Source organism: Podarcis filfolensis (genome assembly GCF_964270895.1).
Source record: "Podarcis filfolensis genome assembly, chromosome: 13".
In the NCBI taxonomy this organism is placed as follows: Eukaryota; Metazoa; Chordata; class Lepidosauria; order Squamata; family Lacertidae; genus Podarcis; species Podarcis filfolensis.
The window spans coordinates 5459553-5480121 of NC_139615.1; the positions used below are offsets into that span (position 1 = coordinate 5459553).

A 20569-nucleotide genomic window follows, 5' to 3' on the forward strand; every position below is an offset into this window, starting at 1 on the left:
CCCGGCCAATGCAACAGTTGCTTTTTTTTTCCATTTTAAATTATGGATTGATTGACCCCAATTTCATCTAAGTGCTGCGTTCCCTTGGGCTGCTCGGAACCAGACTGTCTTTGCTGGCCGAAGCACTGACATAAACCCACGCCCGCTTGAATTCCCAAATACGTAAAATCCATATTTCTTCAAAACCTGCACAAGAAGTCGACTGTTTACTTTAATAGGCTAACTTTTTAAACATTCCAACAAGAGGAAGCGCCTGCAGGTTCCTTTTTTAGAAGCTTTGCGGGTTTGATTTTTTTTTTGTACATTTTTAAATGCAGTTTTAAAGTGAACCTCAGTACTGTGCAGGATAAGAGAAAGTGTCAGTATTTCAGGCTTCTGCATTTTATCTGTGAAATGTGACTTTTTTTTTTAACCACAACAAAAGTAAAATGTTGCTTTGTAATAATAATAATAATAATAATAATAATAATAATAATAATAATAACCCCACGCCCGCAATTTGGAGTTCCGACAGTTAACAGGATCCCACCCCCCGCGCCCTCCTCCCTCTCCTTTCGAGGAACTGCAACCGCGATCGCGCGTGTTTTTTTAGACACGGAAGCTCCACTGGAGTTCACACTCCCACGTTAAAGCGTCGCGATGCAGAGAGAACGGCAGCTGCAGCCCGGCTCCCTTTTGCTTCCGGGCGAGCCGGGCTTTGCAACGCTTCTCTCTTTCATTCCCCTCCGCCTGCAAGACCCTGAAGGTCAGCTCTCGCCCTGTTCGAAGCCCTCCAAGTCTCCGGTTGCTGCAAACCCCGCTCCTGCAGGCTGGTTTCCAAAGAGCCAAGTTTTTGCTGTTTGGCATCCACCACTTTTGTATTATTATTATTATTATTATTATTATTATTATTATTATTACTAAATGCTGCGCTGGGAATCACACTGATAGGTTTCAGGCCGCGTTCAGACGACGCACCATCCAACTCTTTGCAGAAGATAATATTATTATTATAATTATTAATATTAAATGCGCTGGGAATCACACGGATAGGATTCAGGCCGCGTTCAGACAACGCACCATCCAACTCTTTGCAGAAGATAATAATAATAATAATAATAATAATAATAATAATAATAATAGTGTTATGTACTGAGTTGAATAGGATCCAAACTGCAGCAGTCCGATTGGTCCTAGAACAATAGGATCCAAAATGCAGCAGTCTGATTGGTCCTAGAACAATAGGATTCAGAATGCAGCAGTCTGATTGGTCCTAGAACAATGCAGCAGTATGATTGGTTGGCAGGAACAACCCAATCATGCTCCAGATAGAAGTGAATCCACAACCTGATTGGCTTACAGTAGAATTCCGGAATTAGCCAATCATGTGCAGCCCATTGTGTAAATAATGTATATAAAGCAGATACTTGGAGGGGACATTCATTCATTCCTCCTCACCACTATGAGCTGAATAAAGAGCATGAAATCACTTTGTGACTCTGAGTATATTTCTAATAATAATAATAATAATAATAATAATAATAATAATAAAAAATGCTGCGCTGGGAATCACACGGATAGGTTTCATGCCACGTTCAGACGACACACCATCTGACTCTTTGCAGAAGATAATTGTTATTATTATCTTCTGCAAAGAGTCAGATGGTGTGATTCCCAGTGCAGCATTTTCAAAAGGCTGACTCTCCAGGGTTTTTCTTGGGAGGCGACCCCGCCACCTCCAGGCCACTGGCCGTTCAACCAGCTGGGACTGGTGGTAGCTGGGAGTCTACCAGGTTCTCCAGCCCTGCTCCAAGCAGGGGGGACGGGGGCGGGACACATGGACTGCACTGCAAGGTTGTAAGCACACCTCTCGGCTCTCGCCTACCTTTCGTCTGCAACAGGCATCCCCAAACTCGGCCCTCCAGATGTTTTGGGACTACAACTCCCATCATCCCCTAGCTAACAGGACCAGTGGTCAGGGATGATGGGAATTGTAGTCCCAAAACATCTGGAGGGCCGAGTTTGGCGATGCCTGGTCTACGATATGGGAATAATGGGCTACATTGCAGGGTTGTTGTAAGGCCCTGTCTCTTTTGTCTTCCGAGGGGCACATGATGGTGGTGTACGCGGTTCTCCTCCTCCTCCCCATGTCCGCACAACAACCCTGTGAGGTGGGCTAGGCTGAGAGGCAGGGACTGGTCCCTAGAGGAACACAGTGAGCTCCACAGCCGAATGAGGGATCCGAACCCTCTTCTACCCAAGGTCCTGGTCTAAGACTCTAACCATCACCTAGCTGTTGTTGTTTAATAGTGTCCGACTCTTCGTGACCCCCTGGACCAGAGCACGCCAGGCACTCCTGTCTTCCACTGCCTCCCGCAGTTTGATCAAACTCATACTGGTAGCTTCGAGAACACTGTCCCACCATCTCGTCCTCTGTCGTCCCCTTCTCCTTGTGCCCTCCATCTTTCCCAACATCAGGGTCTTTCCCAGGGAGTCTTCTCTTCTCATGAGGTGGCCAAAGTCTTGGAGCCTCAGCTTCAGGATCTGTCCTTCCATTGAGCACTCAGGGCTGATTTCCTTCAGAATGGAGAGGTTTGATCTTCTTGCAGTCCATGGGACTCTCAAGAGTCTCCTCCAGCACCAGAATTCAAAAGCATCCATTCTTCGGCGATCAGCCTTCTTTATGGTCCAGCTCTCGCTTCCATACATCACTACTGGGAAAACCATAGCTTTAACTATACGGACCTAGCTAGGGGTTACGTTGACCTGGGCAGGGCAACGTCTGAATGCTGAGAAGCACACGCGAACACACACAAACCCAAAAGAGCCACGCGACATTTCTCGCAATAAATAAAACCCGAGACTCCTGTAAAATTAGCAAAGATATATCATAACTGTGACAATCTATGCTGGAAATGTAAAGAAAAGGAAGGAACTTTTTATCATATGTGGTGGACCTGTCCCAAGGTGAAAGACTTCTGGGGAAAGATTTATAATGAATTGGAAAAAATGTTGAAATATACATTTATAAAGAAACCAGAGGCCTTTCTTCTTGGAATAACAGGCTTGGAATTGCCCAAGAAAGATGTTAAATTATTTTTGTATGCTACAACTGCTGCTCGAATTTTACTAGCCAAAAAGTGGAAAATGCAAGATCTACCAACAGTGGAAGAATGGCAGATGAAGATGATGGATTTTTCGGAGCTAGCCGACCTGACCGGAAGAGTCTGTGACCAGAAGGAGGAGGAGTATCAGGAAGATTGGATTAAATTTAATGATTATTTAATTAAATATGTTAAGTTAAATTAACTGAAAACAGCTTGCAGATACTTAATTGGCTTAGGATTTTATTTAAGTGAGGAATTATTATGTTTAATTTCATAATGAAAAGATCTAAGGATGTTAATGTTCAAGTTAAACTTTATAAGAACTGTGATTTGGAAAACCGTTAAAAGGACATGCAATGAAATTCAACTAAGGGGAAGCGAGGAAGTCACTTAACAATGTTAATAAGTGTAATTTTTAATATGGTTATGATTTATGTTGGTTTGTTTTATGTGTTTGTTTGTTTATAATTTTGTGAAAACCAATTAAAAAAAACTGTTAACAAAATAAAAATGAAACCCGAGGCAGAAAATAAACGTGGCCTCCTGAGCTTATTTTCACCGCTTTTTTCCCCAGAATTGCAGGGATGTAAGGGAACCCTAAGGGTCATCTAGTCCAGCCCCCTGCAATGGCAGGAATGTCAGCTAAAACATAGAAATCTCCAAGGAAGGAAGGGAGGAAGCAGAGTGCTGTTGCTGCCACTTAAGTGAAACCGCAGCCGCAATCTTGAATTTCTTCAATTGCTCCTCAATCAAGGGATTCTTTCGCGGCTACAGGTAAAATGACTTTGTCAAAGGAAACCTGGAAGTGCCGCCTCCGGCCGGAGGAGGCGCTAGTCTTCGAAAAAAACCAACAGTCGTCTGTATGTCAACGAGCCAATCGGGCAATCGTAAGAGGGAGAAACGGCCAGGCCCTCGCTTCGTTTCCTCTGCTGCGCACGCGCCAATTGAGGCGCGCATGCGCATTGAGCTGCAGCTGCTCTTTTCCCCCCCCCTCCACCCACCGCCTTGGCGCGATGGCGGCGTTGGAGGCGGTGAAGATGGCGTCGCCCAAGAGCGCGCCCAAAGACGCTCAGGTGTGGGGTTGGGAGGGGAGGCGGGGAGAGCGGAGAGGGGCTGCCGGGGACCCCCACCCCCTGGGCTTGCAGGGGCTGCAGCTGCAAGGGAGGCGGTTGCGTTTCCTGCTTGCAGCCCAGTTTGCAGCCCGTAACGCGCCCTTCTGCTCTCTTGGTTTGCACAGGTGATGGCCCAGATCCTGAAAGACATGGGGATCACAGAATATGAGCCACGGGTTATAAATCAGATGCTGGAGTTTGCATATAGTAAGTTGTCTCCATGCTGTGTGGGGTTTTGTTTTTTTTAAAATTAAACAAAATGTTGCCTCCATGTCAAAGGTTTGGGTGAATTTGCCCCCGCCAGGTGGGAGTTATATACAGTGGTGCCTCGCAAGACGAAATTAATTCGTTCCGCAAGTTTTTTCTTCTTGCGAGTTTTTCGTCTTGCGAAGCACGGTTTCCCATAGGAATGCATTGAAAATCAATTAATGCGTTCCTATGGAGACCGCTTGCCAGGCTGGCGGTGCGGAGAAGGGCTTTTCTCCCCACCGCAAGCCTTCAGGACAGGTACGGGAACAGAGGGGAAGGCGCGCAGCGCTTCTCCTCTGTTCCCGGGGCTTGCGGTGGGAGGAGGGTTTTTCCTCCCCACCGCCAACATTCAGAACAGCATTCTGAATGTTGGCGGTGGGAAGGAAAACCCTCCTCCCACCGCAAGTCTTCAGGACAGCCATCCGAAGGCTGGCGCGGGGAGAAGGTCTCTCCGCCCCGCCGCCAGCCTTCGGAGGAGGTCCGAGGACAGTGGGGAAGACGCGCTGCGCTTCCCCGCTGTCCTGGAGATTTCCCTATGGGCTTTCGTCTTGCGAAGGAAGCCCATAGGGAAATTCGTTTTGCGAAGCGCCTCCAAAACGGAAAACCCTTTCGTCTAGCGGGTTTTTCGTCTTGCGAGGCGTTCGTCTTGCGGGGCACCACTGTATTGTTACAGGAATTATAAGGTATCAGATATACAGTCATATCTTGGGTTACAGACGCTTCAGGTTACGCATTTTCGGGTTACGGATACGCCAAAACCTGGAAGTACTAGAACGGATTACTTCTGGGTTTCAGCGCTCACACATGCGCAGAAGCACTAAATCACGCTTTGCACATGCGCAGAAGTGCTGAATCCCAACCCGCATGTGTGCAGATGCGACGCTGCGGGTTGCGGACGTGCCTTCTGCACGGATCACGTTCACAACCCGAGCGTCCACTGTGTGTTGGTAATTGCACAAGGCAAACACACCTTGGGCTTTGAAGCCCTGGTACAAAATGACACAGGAGAAATTGGTGAGTGTGTTGGCAGCTAGCAGAGAGAAATTGCTTTATTCTGAACTTCCCTCTTTACCCAGAAGTCTGAGCTTCCAACAGAACCAACATTCTGTTGTTATAGGAATTCTAAGGTCCCAAATATAGATAGAATACATGTTGATATGCACAAGGTAAACACATACATAATTATATAAACCACATGTCTAAAACAGTACAGGAGAGCAATCCGAAAGCCATCTTGGCTCTCGCTAAAGACTTAATATTTCCTCTGCCTCCTTAATCCCCTTTGCCTGAACAGGTAGGCAGATAGCAATCAGGGGAATTTCCTGAAAGGATTCCTCTCCTATATTTAGGGGGGGAGGTCAGTCCTCCTTTTTATTAATTGTGATTGTTTGCTCAGATGCTCTGCACTGAGGGATGTTTGACAGGCATCTTGATTGTCATATCAAATGCCAATGTTTTGTGTAAATTCTGTCTGGAACTATGTGAAACTTGCCAAATCCTCAGGAATATCGCACCTTGGCCTGCCTGAGCCACAGCAACCCCACTTTAGGTGTGGTGTAATTTCTGACTGTTTGTATAGGGGATGCGCTTCTTCTCCGTGCCAAAATGCAAACCTTAAAAAGAGAGATTTTTTCTTGGTTCTGGGTCTTTCTTGCCTCCTTGGAAGGAGGCGAGGGAACTCTGTTGCAACAGAAAAATAAAGATCTGTCTTGCTTTCACTGCCTCCTGCCTCCATCCATTCATCTCTGACCGATCAGGGACTTGGAGGATTCAGTCCCTTGGGGGAGTTGGGCAGCAAAAGCCAACCCACCCCTATTTTTTCTATATCACCCCCAACTTTGATGGCTTTAAGAGAGGATCAGAGGATAATAAGGCTTCCAGTGGCTGCTGTGGGCTGCCTCCACTTTCAGAGGTACTTTCTGAGCTAACGTTAGTGTCAGCATGCTGTCAGCGGCTCCCAGCTGGTTGCCCAGGCAAGTATAGAGGCAAGGAAAAGTTTCCTAAAGTCCTTCTTCATTTCAGTCTTTACAGAGAGAGGCTATAGAACCCAGCCTCTTGGATAATAATAATAATAATAATAATAATAATTTATTTATACCCCGCCCTTCTGGCTGGGCTTCCCCAGCCACTCTGGGTGGCTTCCAACACAATACAGTGGTACCTCGGGTTACATACACTTCAGGTTACAGACTCCGCTAACCCGGAAATAGTACCTCGGGTTAAGAACTTTGCTTCAGGATGAGAACAGAAATCGTGCTCCGGCGGCGCGGCAGCAGCAGCAGGCGGCCCCATTAGCTAAAGTGGTGCTTCAGGTTAAGAACAGTTTCAGGTTAAGAACGGACCTCTGGAACGAATTAAGTACTTAACACAAGTTACCACTGTAATGCATAATGGATAATAGTGTTGTCCCTTGTGAATCTCCACCCCCATCTCTCCCACTTCCTCATTTGTCATCATGCCCTCTGCCTTTGAGCTCTTTGCTCTCCTACTTTTAAGGCTCGCCGGGTTCTGGGAGATGGAGGGTCTGGAATTCTTTCTGATGACAATGTGTCAGCCAGGTGTTGCTCTGGCTCTCCCCTGATTTCCCAACTTTCCCCCTCATCTGCCTCTCAGCTGCGACCTCCCTCAAACACCTGTTGTAAATCTATACTGTCTTCCTCCTCCTCCTCCCTGGAAGGGTCAGGATGGGGAGGCGGTCTCCACCATTCCTCCTCTGCCCAGTCGCTGGCAGTGAGGAATGGGCCAGGTGGCAGGCACATTTTGCGCCTGGCTATCTGCCACTTGCGACCAAGTGAAGATGCCTGGGGGCCAGAATGGTGCCTGATATCTCCACCATCTGGAGGTGCATGCCTGGGGATCTTTGGATCGCAACTGTTTTCGCACACTAATCCTCTATCCTGTAATAATAATAATAATAATAATAATAATAATAATAATTTATTTGTACCGCACCCATCTGGTTGGGTTTCCCCAGCCACTCTGGGCGGCTTCCAACAAAGATTAAAAATACATTAAAATGTCACATATTAAAAACTTCCCTAAACAGGGCTGCCTTCAGATGTCTTCTAAGTGTCAGGTAGTTGTTTATCTCTTTGACATCTGCTGGAAGGGTGTTCCACAGGACGGGTGCCACTACCAAGAAGGCCCTCTGCCTGGTTCCCTGTAGCTTTGCTTCTCGCAGTGAGGGACCCGCCAGAAGGCCCTCGGAGCTGGAACTCCGCGTCCGGGCAGAACGATGGGGGTGGAGACGCTCCTTCAGGTATCCTGGGCCTTTGAGGCCGTTTAGTGTATTAAAGGTCAGCACCAACACTTTGAATTGTGCTCGGAAACGTACTGGGAGCCAATGCAGATCTCTCAGGACCGGTGTTATGTGGTCTCAGCGGCCGCTCACAGACCCCAGTCTGGCTGCCGCATTCTGGATTAGTTGCAGTTTCTGGGTCACCTTCAAAGGTAGCCCCATGTAGAGCGCATTGCAGTAGAATTCTACCCATTATATATTATCTAAACAACCAGAAGTGAGTTTCAGGAACCAAAAAGTTGTATTGAAAAATACGGTTTTTGAGCCATCGGGCCCCAAAAATGGCAACTAGACATTCTGTTTTGGCAACTGTAATCCTGGTTTAAGGAGCCATTTGGTGCCCATCTTATATATCTGAGTTTCTATCACTGTTCTGAACACGGATTTGCTGGGAATCGCAAGTGGGGAATCGCAAGTGTTGTCCTCAGGTCCTGCACATGGGTTTCCCAGAAGAGGCGCCTTGTTGGCTGCTGTGTGAACAGGATACTGGGCTAAATGAGCCTTTGGTTTGATCCTGCAGGCCGCTCTTACGTTCTTGCATTCTGGCTTTTACTTCCTGACAGGATATGTGACAACCATCTTGGAAGATGCCAAAATTTATTCCAGTCACGCAAAGAAGTCGAGCGTCGACGCAGACGATGTGAGGCTGGCTATCCAGTGCAGGACGGACCAGTCATTCACTTCGCCGCCACCCAGAGATGTATGTTTTAACTGTTTTTAATTATCCTTTAATTGTTATTATTATTATTATTATTACCTTATGTGTAAAGGGCCTTGAGATGGCGGTTTGAAAGGCGATTAATACATCAGTGATGTTTTAATACACTAATGGCTTTAGAACTTTCTAAAGCATCATGTGATATGAAAGGGAAGAATTATTATTATTCATTTAAAGCCATACACGAACATAAAAGGTAAAGGGACCCCTAACCATTAGGTCCAGTCGTGACCGACTCTGGCTCATCTTGCTTTATTGGCCGAGGGAGCCGGCGTACAGCTTCTGGGTCAAGTGGCCAGCATGACTAAGCCGCTTCTGGCGAACCAGAGCAGCGCACGGAAACGCCGTTTACCTTCCCGCCGGAGCGGTACCTATTGATCTACTTGCACTTTGACGTGCTTTCGAACTGCTAGGTGGGCAGGAGCAGGGACCGAGCAACGGGAGCTCACCCTGTCGCGGGGATTCGAACCGCCGACCTTCTGATCAGCAAGTCCTAGGCTCTGTGGTTTAACCCACAGTGCCACCTGCGTCCCCTATACACGAGCATAGCTCTGTGCAAAATTAACATGAGCAGGGTAGACAGGGCGCTGGGGTGTGTTTTGGAAGGGAAGTGAGGCCATCGCCTTGCTCAAGCTAAGCTGGTTGGAAGCGCCTGGGTAGAACACCTGGGAGCCACATATATACCATCCTGGGCCCTATTATGGAAGGAAGGTGGCAGGTAAACAATATCTAACTAAACAAATAAAAGGCCCCAGGGAGGAAGAATAAGAGAGGCTAAGGCCCCATCCACACCTTGCATTTAACACGCTGTGATAGCACTTTAAACAGTGTTGACTCCCCTCTCAAAGAATTCTGGGAGGTGCAGTTTGTTAAGAACACTGAGTTGTTTGGAGAGCTCTTTTTCCCCTTGCAGAGATACAGTTTTCAAATAATAGTTCAGTGAGGGGAACAGGGGCATCTTAACAACTCTCAGCCCCCTCAAGGCCAAGAGTTAGCTCAGTTGGTTAGAACGTGGTGCTGATAACGCCAAGGTCACGGGTTCGATTCCTGTATGGGCCACCTTCCTATTCCTGCATTGCAAGGGGGGTTGGACTAGATGATCCTTGGGTTCCTGCATCCAACTATGCAGTTCTGTGATACTTACGTACTTAACAAACTTCAGCTCCCAGAATTCTTTGGCGGAATTCATGGCTTTTTGATGTGCTTTAAACGTACAGTGGTACCTCAGGGTACATACGTTTCAGGTTACAGACTCCGCTAACCCAGAAATAATGCTTCAGGTTAAGAACTTTGCTTTAGGGTGAGCACAGAAATCGTGCTCCGGCGGCAGCGGGAGGCCCCCATTAGCTAAAGTGGTGCTTCAGGTTAAGAACAGTTTCAGGTTAAGTACGGACCTCCGGAACGAATTAAGTACTTAACCTGAGGTATCACTGTACGCTGTCAATGTGGCCTAGATGTGGACCAGCATTTTGTGATTTCCCTCTTCACCAGTGTGGTCGGTGCTGCGGAGGAATTTGAGAGGAGCTTAGCTGCAGAGTTCCTGCTTTGCATGCAGAAGGTCTTAAACCTAATGTTTGGCATCTCTTCCAGGTCTGGCTGGTTGAGACCCTGGCCTGAAACCCTAGAGCAAGCATAGGTAAACTGGGCCCTCCAGATGTTTTGGGACTACAACTCCCATCATCCCTAGCTAACAGGACCAGTGTTCAGGTATGATGGGAGTTGTAGTCCCAAAAACATCTGGAGGGCCAAGTTTGCCTATGCCTGCCCTAGAGAGCTGCAGCTTCCAATCAGAGAGCCCAATACTGAGCTTGCTGGACCAATGGGCTGACTTGGTATTCAAGGTACCTTCCTGTGTTCTTATTACTTCTTTTTTTTTTCTTTCTTGGAAAAAGTTTTTGCTAGATATTGCGAGACAGAAGAACCAAACGCCGTTGCCTCTGATAAAGCCGTACTCGGGCCCGAGGTTGCCGCCGGATAGATACTGCCTCACAGCGCCAAATTATAGGCTGAAGTCTTTTCAGAAGAAGGTAAGGAGCCTACCCAAAATGGAAGAGTCTGTCTGCCACACACTCTCCCTGCTCATTGAACCCTGTAGCCTCTCCAGCTTCCGATATCTCCTCCTCCTAGTCTTCTTCCTCTGTCTTTTTTATTTTCTTCTAATTAACGTTCTTATGTCACATATGTATACATTATCATATTACATTACAGGGCATATTATAATATAATTTCCAACATGTATACAAAATTTATATAACAAATTTATGTACCTAAAGAAAGAAAAAACAAAGACAAAGCTATTCCAAAATCATATATGTACCAACACTTTGGACTTCCTGTCTATCCCGTTATAAATTCCTTTTTTACAAATGAATGTACTCTTATTATTATATATTTCTTTACTTTTTATCTAATGCATTCCTATATCAATATGTACCCTTAATCTTATTTCTCAACTCAATTTCTCTCCGTCACTCAAATGCTAGCATAGATAGCGAACCTTTACAATATTTTTGAACATATGTCTTATATCTACCCCATTTCCCCATAAATTTTTGTTTTGAGTTGCCTCTCAGGCTATTTGTCAACTGCACCATTTCAGCAAATTCTTGTTGTTTGCTATGCCAGTCCGTTATCGTCTTCTTCCTCTGTCTGCTCATCATCATCTCACCACCGTCTCTGAGCCTTTTCCCCCCGGGGTTTCCTTCCACCATCCCTCCGCATCCAACCAGCCCATGACACAGTATTACTGAATGCACGGCCCTCCCTTTTAAAACAGGCCGTTTTCTGAGCCAGTGACCCTGAATGACCTATTTATTGGGTGCTGCTTCCTTCCAGCTGACTTCCTCTGCGGCACGGATCACGGTGCCACGTCTGAGTGTCGGCGCCGTCCCCAGCAGGCCCAGCACGCCGACGTTAGGCAAGTTTCAGCTTCTGATTCTATCGAAGGCTACCTGACTTTCAGAAGACATCTGAAGGCAGCCCTATTTAGGGAAGTGTTTAACGTTTGATGTTTTGTCATGTATTTAATATTCTGTTGGGAGCCTCCCAGAGTGGCTGGCTGGGGAAAACCCAGCCAGGTGGGTGGGGTTGTTGTTGTTTAGTCATGTCTGACTCTTCGTGACCCCCTGGACCAGAGCACACCAGGCACTCCTGTCTTCCACTGCCTCCCGCAGTTTGGTCAAACTCATGCTGGTAGCTTCGAGAACACTGTCCCACCATCTCGTCCTCCGCCGTCCCCTTCTCCTTGCGCCCGCCATCTTTCCCAACATCAGGGTCTTTCCCAGGGAGTCTTCTCTTCTCATGAGGTGGCCAAGGTACTGGAGCCTCAGCTTCAGGATCTGTCCTTCCAGTGAGCACTCAGGGCTGATTTCCTTCAGAATGGAGAGGTTTGATCTTCTTGCAGTCTATGGGACTCTCAAGAGTCTCCCCCAACACCATAATTCAAAAGGGTGGGGTATAAATAATAAATTATTCTACATTTAAAGCGGTCTTATTCCACTTTAACCAGCCATGGCTTCCCCCAGAGAATCCTGGGAAGCATAGTTTGTTGCTGAGAGTTGTTTGGAAGCCCTGATTTCCTTCACGGCAATATAATTCCCAGAGCTTCCTAAGAAGAGGTTAAACCACTCTGGGAATTGTAGTTCTGTGAGGGGATTAGGAGTCGGACACGACTAAACAACAACAACAAACAATTCTCAGCACCCTTAACAAACCACAGCTCCCAGAATCCTTTGGGGAAGAAGCCGTTACTTTAACGTGGCACCATCGTGCTTTAAATGTATAGTTCCAATGCGTCCTATGGCTGTTGGATGATAGTCGAAATAAGAAGACGACTGATAAAACACAGATAGCAAGAGAAAAGGGGGGAGAGGTAAACAGCAGTTCCTGGGGGAAGCTGTGACTGTTAAGCGATAATCTGCTTTAAATGCATAGTGCAGATGGAGCCTTATTCTTCATGTTTTTGCCTGGCAACCCCCCCGTATGTCACCTTGGATTTAAAAACAAAGGCTTGCTGCTTCGAAACTGAATCCTGGTTGTGTGAATTTCAGGAACTCCTTCGGCACAGACGGTGTCGGTTTCAACGAAAGTCGGCGCTCCCATGCCTCTGACCGGTCAAAGATTCACGGTGCAGATCCCAACCTCCCAGACCTCTGTAAAATCAGGTGAGAGCAAGCCACGCTGCCAGGTGTTACAGCTGCAAAGCTTTTCCTCGAATGGGGGAGCCGGGACTCTGCAGTACAAAACCTGAACCTTTTGGTGGGTGGGAAAAGTGTGAGCTCAAGTGAAAGGTAGAGGGACCCCTGACCATTAGGTCCAGTCGTGACCGACTCTGGGGTTGCGGTGCTCATCTCGCTTTATTGGCCGAGGGAGCCGGCGTACAGCTTCCGGGTCATGTGGCCAGCAGGACTAAGCCGCTTCTGGTGAACCAGAGCAGCGCACGGAAACGCTGTTTACCTTCCCGCCGGAGCGGTACCTATTTATCTACTTGCACTTGACGTGCTTTTGAACTGCCAGGTTGGCAGGAGCAGGGACCGAGCAACGGGAGCTCACCCCGTCGCGGGGATTCGAACCACCAACCTTCGGATCGGCAAGCCCTAGGTTCTGTGGTTTAGACGACAGCGCCACCCGTGTCCCTTGATCTCAAGTGTGCCTTCTCTTTATTTGCAAGGTTTGGAGGGGGGCTGTACAAACTCCTGGAGAAGAATGAGGGGTAGGGGCTGTTGTGTTAGGATCTGATTTATTTCCGCAGGGCCTGCAAGACAGAGCTGTTCCGCCTGGCGTTTGGTTTGGACTCAGTCTGACCCTTATGTTTCCCTCCCTTTATATGATCTATGGGTTACCGCATTTTTCGCTCTATAGGACGCGCCTGACCATAGGACGCACCTTGTTTTAGATGGGGAGAACAAGAAAAAAAAAATCTCCCCCTCTCTGCTCAGCGCCCCTTCAGCGAAGCGGCAGGAGAAACGGAGCCCCTTCCATTTCTCCTCCCGCTTGGCTGAAGGGGCGCTGCGCAGCTCTCCCTCTCTGCTGAAACCGGGAGAGTCTTGCTCTCCCGGCTTCAGCAAAAGGAACCCGAAGCCTCCAGAGCACGAAAGGAGCGCTCCCTCCGCGTTTTGGAGGCTTCACGTTGCTTTCGCTGAAGCCAAGGAGCCTGCATTCGCTCCATAGGACGCGCACACATTTCCCCTTAATTTTTGGAGGGGAAAAAGTGCGTCCTATGTAGCAAAAAATATGGTACTTTTAAAATGAGGCTGCATTTTAAATTGCATTTTAACCTGCATTTTAAATTGTTTTATTTTTCCTTTTCCCCTATTATGTTTTTACTGTAATTTTTACTGGTGTTAGCCGCCCGGAGCCCAGCTCTGGCCGGAGAGGGCGGGATATAAGTAAAATTTATTATTATTATTATTAGGCAAGTAGCTCACTGACCAGGCAATCAGCCAGCTTTCAGCTAGCCCCACCTACTTGTCTTCCTTCTTGCAGCTGGTCAGAGCAGGCATAGGCAAACTCAACCCTCCAGATGTTTTGGGACTACAACTCCCATCATCCCTAGCTATAACAGGACCAGCGGTCAGGGATGATGGGAGTTGTAGTCTGAAAACATCCGGAGGGCCAAGTTTGCCTATGCCTGAATCAAATGGTGGCTCTTCTTATCATTGGCTCTGATTCATCCTACTGCTGGTCTCTGTGCTTCTTTCCTTGCCAGCCCCAGTGGGCACTAGACGCTGCGGAGAATAAGGAAGAGCAGACCATTTGCTTCTCTTGAACCTAAGGCAGAGGAACTGTTGTGAAGGCTGACATCCCTTTCTAGCTAGAGGACGAAACCCAATACCTGTGCCACCTTCTTGGAGGGTAGGCTATTGGGTTGTTGTTCGTATTTTTATTAGGTATTTTGTGGTTTTATACAGTCATACCTCGGGTTACAGCTGCTTCAGGTTGCGTTTTTTCGGTTTGTGGACCGCCGAAACCCAGAAGTACCGGAACGGGTTACTTGCGGGTTTCGGCGCTCACGCATGCGCAGAAGCGCTATATCACGCTTTGCGCATGCGCAGAAGCACCGAATCGCAACCCGTGCGTGCGCAAACGCGGGTTGCGAACGCTGCGGGTTGCGAACATGCATCCTGCACGGATCACATTCGCAACCTGAGCATCCACTGTATCTTGATTTTATTCTGTGGACCGCCCCGAGCCCCACCCCCACCCCCCGGGTATCGGGCGATATATAAATTCAATAAATAATACAGTCAAACCTCGGTTGTCGAACATAATCCGTTCCGGAAGAACTTCCGAAACGTCAGATGACCGAAAACTGAAAGTGGAAGCCTCAATACAGTAGGGCAGGGGTGGGCCAGCTTCCAAGAGACTGCGATCTACTCACGGAGTTAAAGTCTGGCAGTGATCTACCCCCTTTTTGGGGGTTCAGATGAAAGTTGTTGAGCTTTTTTGAGGAAGGAGAAAGGCCTGTTTCTTTGGGGTTCAGGTCAAAGTTGCTGAGTTTTTTTTAAGGGAGGAGAAAAGCCCCGTTTTTTGGGGGGGTGCAGGGCAAAAGTTTTGAGCTTTCTTTAGGGGGAGCCAAACTCGTTGAGCTTCTTTGGGGGGAGCCAGTGATCTACCACAGACGTCCAGTGATCTACCAGTAGATCACAATCTACCTGTTGGACGTGCCTGCAATAGGGAAACGGAAGCCACGTGGCACGTTCGGCTTCCGAAAATCGCTTGAAAACCGGAGCAGTTACTTCCGGGTTTTCAGCGTTCGGGAGCCGAAATGTTCAAAAATGGAGGTTTGACTGTAATAATAATAAAAAGTGCAGCTCTACACGCCCTGAGAAACGCTCGATGAAAAAGGTTGATGCAAGTTTATTGGCTGAGAATAATGGCTGTTGCGGAAGCCACTTTCATGGGTTCCACAGGCCTGCAAAGTACACAGGTTTTCTATAGAGGCATCCTCTCGCCTTAACTTCACATATGCTTAGAAATTTAGTCACCTTCACAGAGCAAAAGCATGCCTATCTTATCAGAGCTGCATTCCTCTGTGCGAAAAACAGGGTGTTTACTCTTCACCCGGCTGCCTCAAGGCTGTTTCTCCTGCAAAAAATATTTCCGGCACATCCTTAACTCCGTCTGGATAGAGGGAGCCAGCTGGTCTCCTTACGCTGAAGCTGAATGTTGGAAGATTCAGGACAGATTAGGAACAAAGTACTTCTTCGCAAAGCACACAGCTGTAACTTTGGCACTTTCTGTCATTGATTTTACTCAATATCGATCCACAGCAGAACGCCGACGTACGGTTAGCAGAGCAAAAACTTAAAACACGTTGCAGGAGTCCCCAAAAAATAGACCAAAGGGAATTAATATTTCATCCAGCAGAGCTTTATAGCTACTGAAGGCAAATGAGCATAATGGTCACAAATCCAATACATTCAGGATTGGCCCTGTCCGTAAGAAATCCAGTTGCAGCAGACTTAACTTAAACTTACAATAACTTATAATAAGACTAAACCTTAACACTGTATACAGAATTGGCGGAGCTGATTGGGAGAATCAAAAACCGGCTTGATCGAGCTTTCCAAAAAGACACGAGTAAATTTGTACAATATTTGAAGGATAATTGTATACAATTAACAACACAAGCAGGGTTGTTATGAAAAGACCTGTAACAATGATTACTGCCTTTTTATATTTACTGAGAATTTGTGATAATTGGAATAAGTGAAATGCAAATTGGAAGAGGTACAAATGCTAGGATATAGAAATGAATTATGAAAACCATGAGGCGGGAGGGAGGGAAGTCGATTAGCTCATATGAGCAAAGAGTTAAGGTAACAATAAGGATGTATTTAAATATTATAAAATGGAAATTTAATTTAAAAAAAAAATTAAACCCCACTGTATACAAAACACCGCACCAGGAGGAAGAGAGATAGAGAAAGTGTGAAACCCAAACTCCTTCTGGCCTTGTTATTATAGTCAGCAAGACCTTGGCAGAAAGATATAACAGGACCGGTTTAAGCCAGCTGTACTCTGCTTCTTTGAAGGAATAACTGAGAACATAACAAACCTTCAGCTTGTCTCTTTCATACAGAGAAAAGCTCTCCGAACCCTCTTGAATTAATTAGAATAGGAAAGATCTCTAAACATCAGATCAATATTTTCTTTTCTTTTCCTTTACTTTCAATGCGAAATTACAACAAAAATTACAAACATAAAAGCCAAAAAGAAAAAGGAAAAACAGAACAAAAAGAACAAAAAACAAACCTACAAAGAAAACCATACTATCATAGCAAACTTTACGTACATAAACACATACACATTGACTTCCTTCCTCTGTTTTGAGACTTCAGAATTTTTAATCGTTCTGAATTGTTGTGTCTAATGTAAATTACCTCTATCTTTATACCATTTGCACCGTTTTTTCAATTTCTTTAACCCTGCAAAGCTTCATTCATTACATACCGATATATTTACTCCAGAACAATGTTTATTTCATGCAGTCTTTGACACAATCCCATTCTTCTGCTGATTTTTGGTCCCATTGTTCCCTTAAGAATGCTGTACAGTGGTGCCTCGCAAGACGAAAAGAATCGGTTCCGCGAGTCTCTTCGTCTTGCGGTTTTTTCGTCTTGCGAAGCAAGCCCATTAGCGGCTTAGCGGATCAGCTGTTAAGCGGCTTAGCGGATCAGCTGATAAGCGGCTTAGCGATCAGCTGTTAAGCGGCTTAGCGGATCAGCTGATAAGCGGCTTAGCGGATCAGCTGATAAGCGGCTTAGCGGATCAGCTGTTAAGCGGCTTAGCGGCTTGGGAAAAAGGGGGGGGGAGGGAAAAAAAACCCTGCAGGAACTCGCAAGACATTTTCGTCTTGCAAAGCAAGCCCATAGGAAATTCGTTTTGCGAAGCACCTCCAAAACAGAAAACCCTTTCGTCTTGCGGGTTTTCCGTCTTGCGAGGCATTCGTCTTGCAGGGCACCACTGTAAATCTTGCCAAATTTATATATTCACAAAGTTTAATTTGCCATTTTTTTATTGATGAGGTCCCGTCCCCCCAGCTTTTTGCTATGAGTATCCTGGCAGCTGTTGTTGCATAGAGGAAAGCTTTCCTTTGATTGCCTGGAATATCAATATTTTCTGTGCCAAGAAATGCAAACTGACACTTGTTTTCGCGTGTGGCGGTGATGACCAACAACCTAGATGGCTTTGAAAGAGGGTTAGGCAAATTCAGGGAGGAGAGGGCTGTGCTTGTGTCTCTTCCTGAATGCTGGCTGCAGAGGGGACAATTCTACCCAGGTTCTTGCTGGCTTTCCATAGGAAACTAGTTGGCCACTTTGAGAACAGGATGCTTGACTAGATGCTCCAGTGGCCTGATCCAGAAGCCAGACTCTTAACGTTCTTACGAGGCCTGGAAACAGATAAAAAGCGAAGCAGCAAAGTAAGTCTGCTGCAACTGGATTTCTTACGGACAGTGTCAATCCTGAATGTATTGGATATGTGACTATTATGCTCATTTGCCTTCAGTAGCAGTAAAGCTCTGCTGGATGAAATACTAATTGCCTTTCGTCTATTTTGGGGGGAATCCTGCTTGCCCCTTCCACTTCCTAGCTATAATAATTCGTGCAGCTGCCAATAAATTTGTGAGCAAGTCCTTCATAGCCTGCGAACCTTCCACCCCATCGTAAATCGATAATCATTATACCTCTGGACTTTTGATCAGCTTTAACCCAGTGGTTTCTGTTATCTCCTTAAACACCCTTTGCCAAAAAAACTGTACATGTGTGCACCCCCACATGTGAACGTAATTCCCTGTTTCCTGGCATCCCCTCCAACATAGCACCGAATATTCCTTGTTTATTTGATTTAATCTGACTGGTGTTAAATACCATCTCCAAACTAATTTACAATAATTTTTTTATTTTTATAGACAACATTATCAATGTACATTTCTCCCATATTTTCCCCCAGCTTTGACTATCTATCTAAGAACTCTGGGGGTGGAACCAGAGGCTGTTGGAACGGCTTGAAATTCTGCAAAATTATTACCTCAAGAGGATTCTAGGCCTTCCTCAAGGAACACCAGCAGCTTTCTTGAGGGTGGAAGTTGGATTACCCTCTGTGTCTGCCAGGGCCCACTTAAGATTCCTACGATTTTACATCAACCTTGCAAACACTTCAAACACCTTATTGGCCAAACAAGCCTTTGTATCTCTTCAAAAGAACACCACTTGGCGTCAAAACCTATCTGAGATCCTGGTTAGATACACCCTACCGGAGTTTAATATTCTTAAACTGTGGAGCCTGGACAAAGTTCGGGAATGGATCCTGGAGAGAGACGCTCTGTTAGATATCACAAAAATACAGAACCCAGGGTCCTCCCACTGGTTTCCCCGACTGAAAACAGTCAAAACCTGCGCCAATTATTTGGCGAATATCACCAATCCCACCCTTCGGAGAGCTTTCACCATGGCCCGTTTTCAAACCATTCCTACGGCCTATTTGTCAGGCAGATATGCAAAAATCCCAGTAGAGCAGCGTATATGTCCTTGTCATATGAGAACCAAAGAGGATCTCACACATTACATGTTGTATTGTCCCATCTATTCGGCCTTCAGGGATGCGATGTTACAAACTATTCCCAAATCAATAGCTAACTCTGAGGACCAAGTAAAGTTTTTACTGGTGGACGCTGATCCACGGATTTCTCACGTGGTAGCGGTCTTTGTGGTGAAGGCTATGAAAACTAGGATATGGTTCCTGGAGGAAATGGTGAGGTTCCTCCCATTGCTCTCCTAACCTGTTGCTGTATCTTCTTTCCTGAATGGTGAGGTTTTTTGGGTAGTTTCCTTGCTGGGACAGCATGGCATGAATTTTAGCTTATTTTTATAATTTTATTGTTCATCTTTTAATAATGTTTTATGGTATTTTGTGTAAAGGCATGGACCTCACAAATCTAATAATAAACTCAGAAACTCAGACTATCTATCTGTCATCTATCTATCTATCTATCTATCTATCTATCTATCTATCTATCTATCATCTATCTATCATCATCTATCTATCATCTATATCTATCTATCTATCTATCTATCTATCTATCTATCATCTATATCTGTCTATCTATCTATCTATCTAGCTATATCTATCTATCTATCTATCTATCTATCTGTCTATCTATCTATCTATCTATCTATCTATCTATCTATCTATATCATCTATCTATCTATCTATCTATCTATATCTATCTATCTATCTATCATCTATCTATCTATCTATCATCTATCTATCTATCTATCATCTATCTATCTATCTATCATCTGTCCCTCCATGTATCCATCTATCTATCATTCTTGATTTTTGGCATACAGACAGGCAGTATAACTATCTAACAAATATCCTTCCCTTTCTCCTCCTCAGCGACTCCAACTACCCCCACGGTCCAGAATGTGCTGATCAACCCCTCCCTGATCGGGTCCAAAAACATCCTCATCACCACCAACATGGTGTCGTCGCAGGGCAGCTCTGGCGAGGCGAACGCTTTGAAGAGGAAGCACGAAGAAGACGACGACTACGATAACTTGTGAAAGGGAATGCTCATCGTTTTGCTGCTTTACTTGTGGCGCTCCCGTCTCTCCCTCTCCAGAAGCCTTCAAGAATGGAGGGGACGGAGGGACAGAAGACAAGCAGATGGCTCTACTCTCCCAGTTGGCTACAGTCTAGCTGCAGTGGACCCAAACTGGGACTGATGGGAGCTTAGATGGAAAACATGAAGAAGCCTCTAGATGGTGGAAGGCTTAGCACAGGAGCTTTGGGAAAAGTTGATTCTCCTCCTGGCACAGCCCATTCCTCCAATCTCTCTTGGAATTAAAAGAAGCAGCACCTGTGCATCTGTTCTGGTGGTACTCTTGTTTCCTGCAACGTGTCTTTCTTGGTTGGAGGCTGTGGGGGGAAGAGTGCTGTTTTTCCTTCTTCTTTCAAATATTTTTTATTGGTTTTTACATAACATCATAACAGCCTTTTCCCCAAAAATAAAACATTTGGCTCCATGAGCCTGTGACTTCCCTCCTCCCTGACTAGTAGTTTTCAAGCTCTATACCTTGCTTTTTCCTCTATTTCTTAT

General features: G+C 46.0%; 1 protein-coding gene across 1 annotated transcript; it reads left to right on the top strand.

Moving 5' to 3' along the window:
* The first annotated feature begins 4043 nt into the window (after positions 1 to 4043).
* Positions 4044 to 20334, top strand: LOC310746942 (transcription initiation factor TFIID subunit 9-like). The gene is made up of 7 exons (XM_083581207.1): positions 4044 to 4159; positions 4324 to 4405; positions 8309 to 8445; positions 10356 to 10490; positions 11299 to 11380; positions 12513 to 12626; positions 19867 to 20334. The coding sequence occupies exons 1-7, from the start codon at positions 4100 to 4102 to the stop codon at positions 20031 to 20033; spliced, it is 777 nt and encodes a 258-aa protein (XP_083437333.1). The 5' UTR covers positions 4044 to 4099; the 3' UTR covers positions 20034 to 20334.
* The last annotated feature ends 235 nt before the right edge of the window (positions 20335 to 20569 follow it).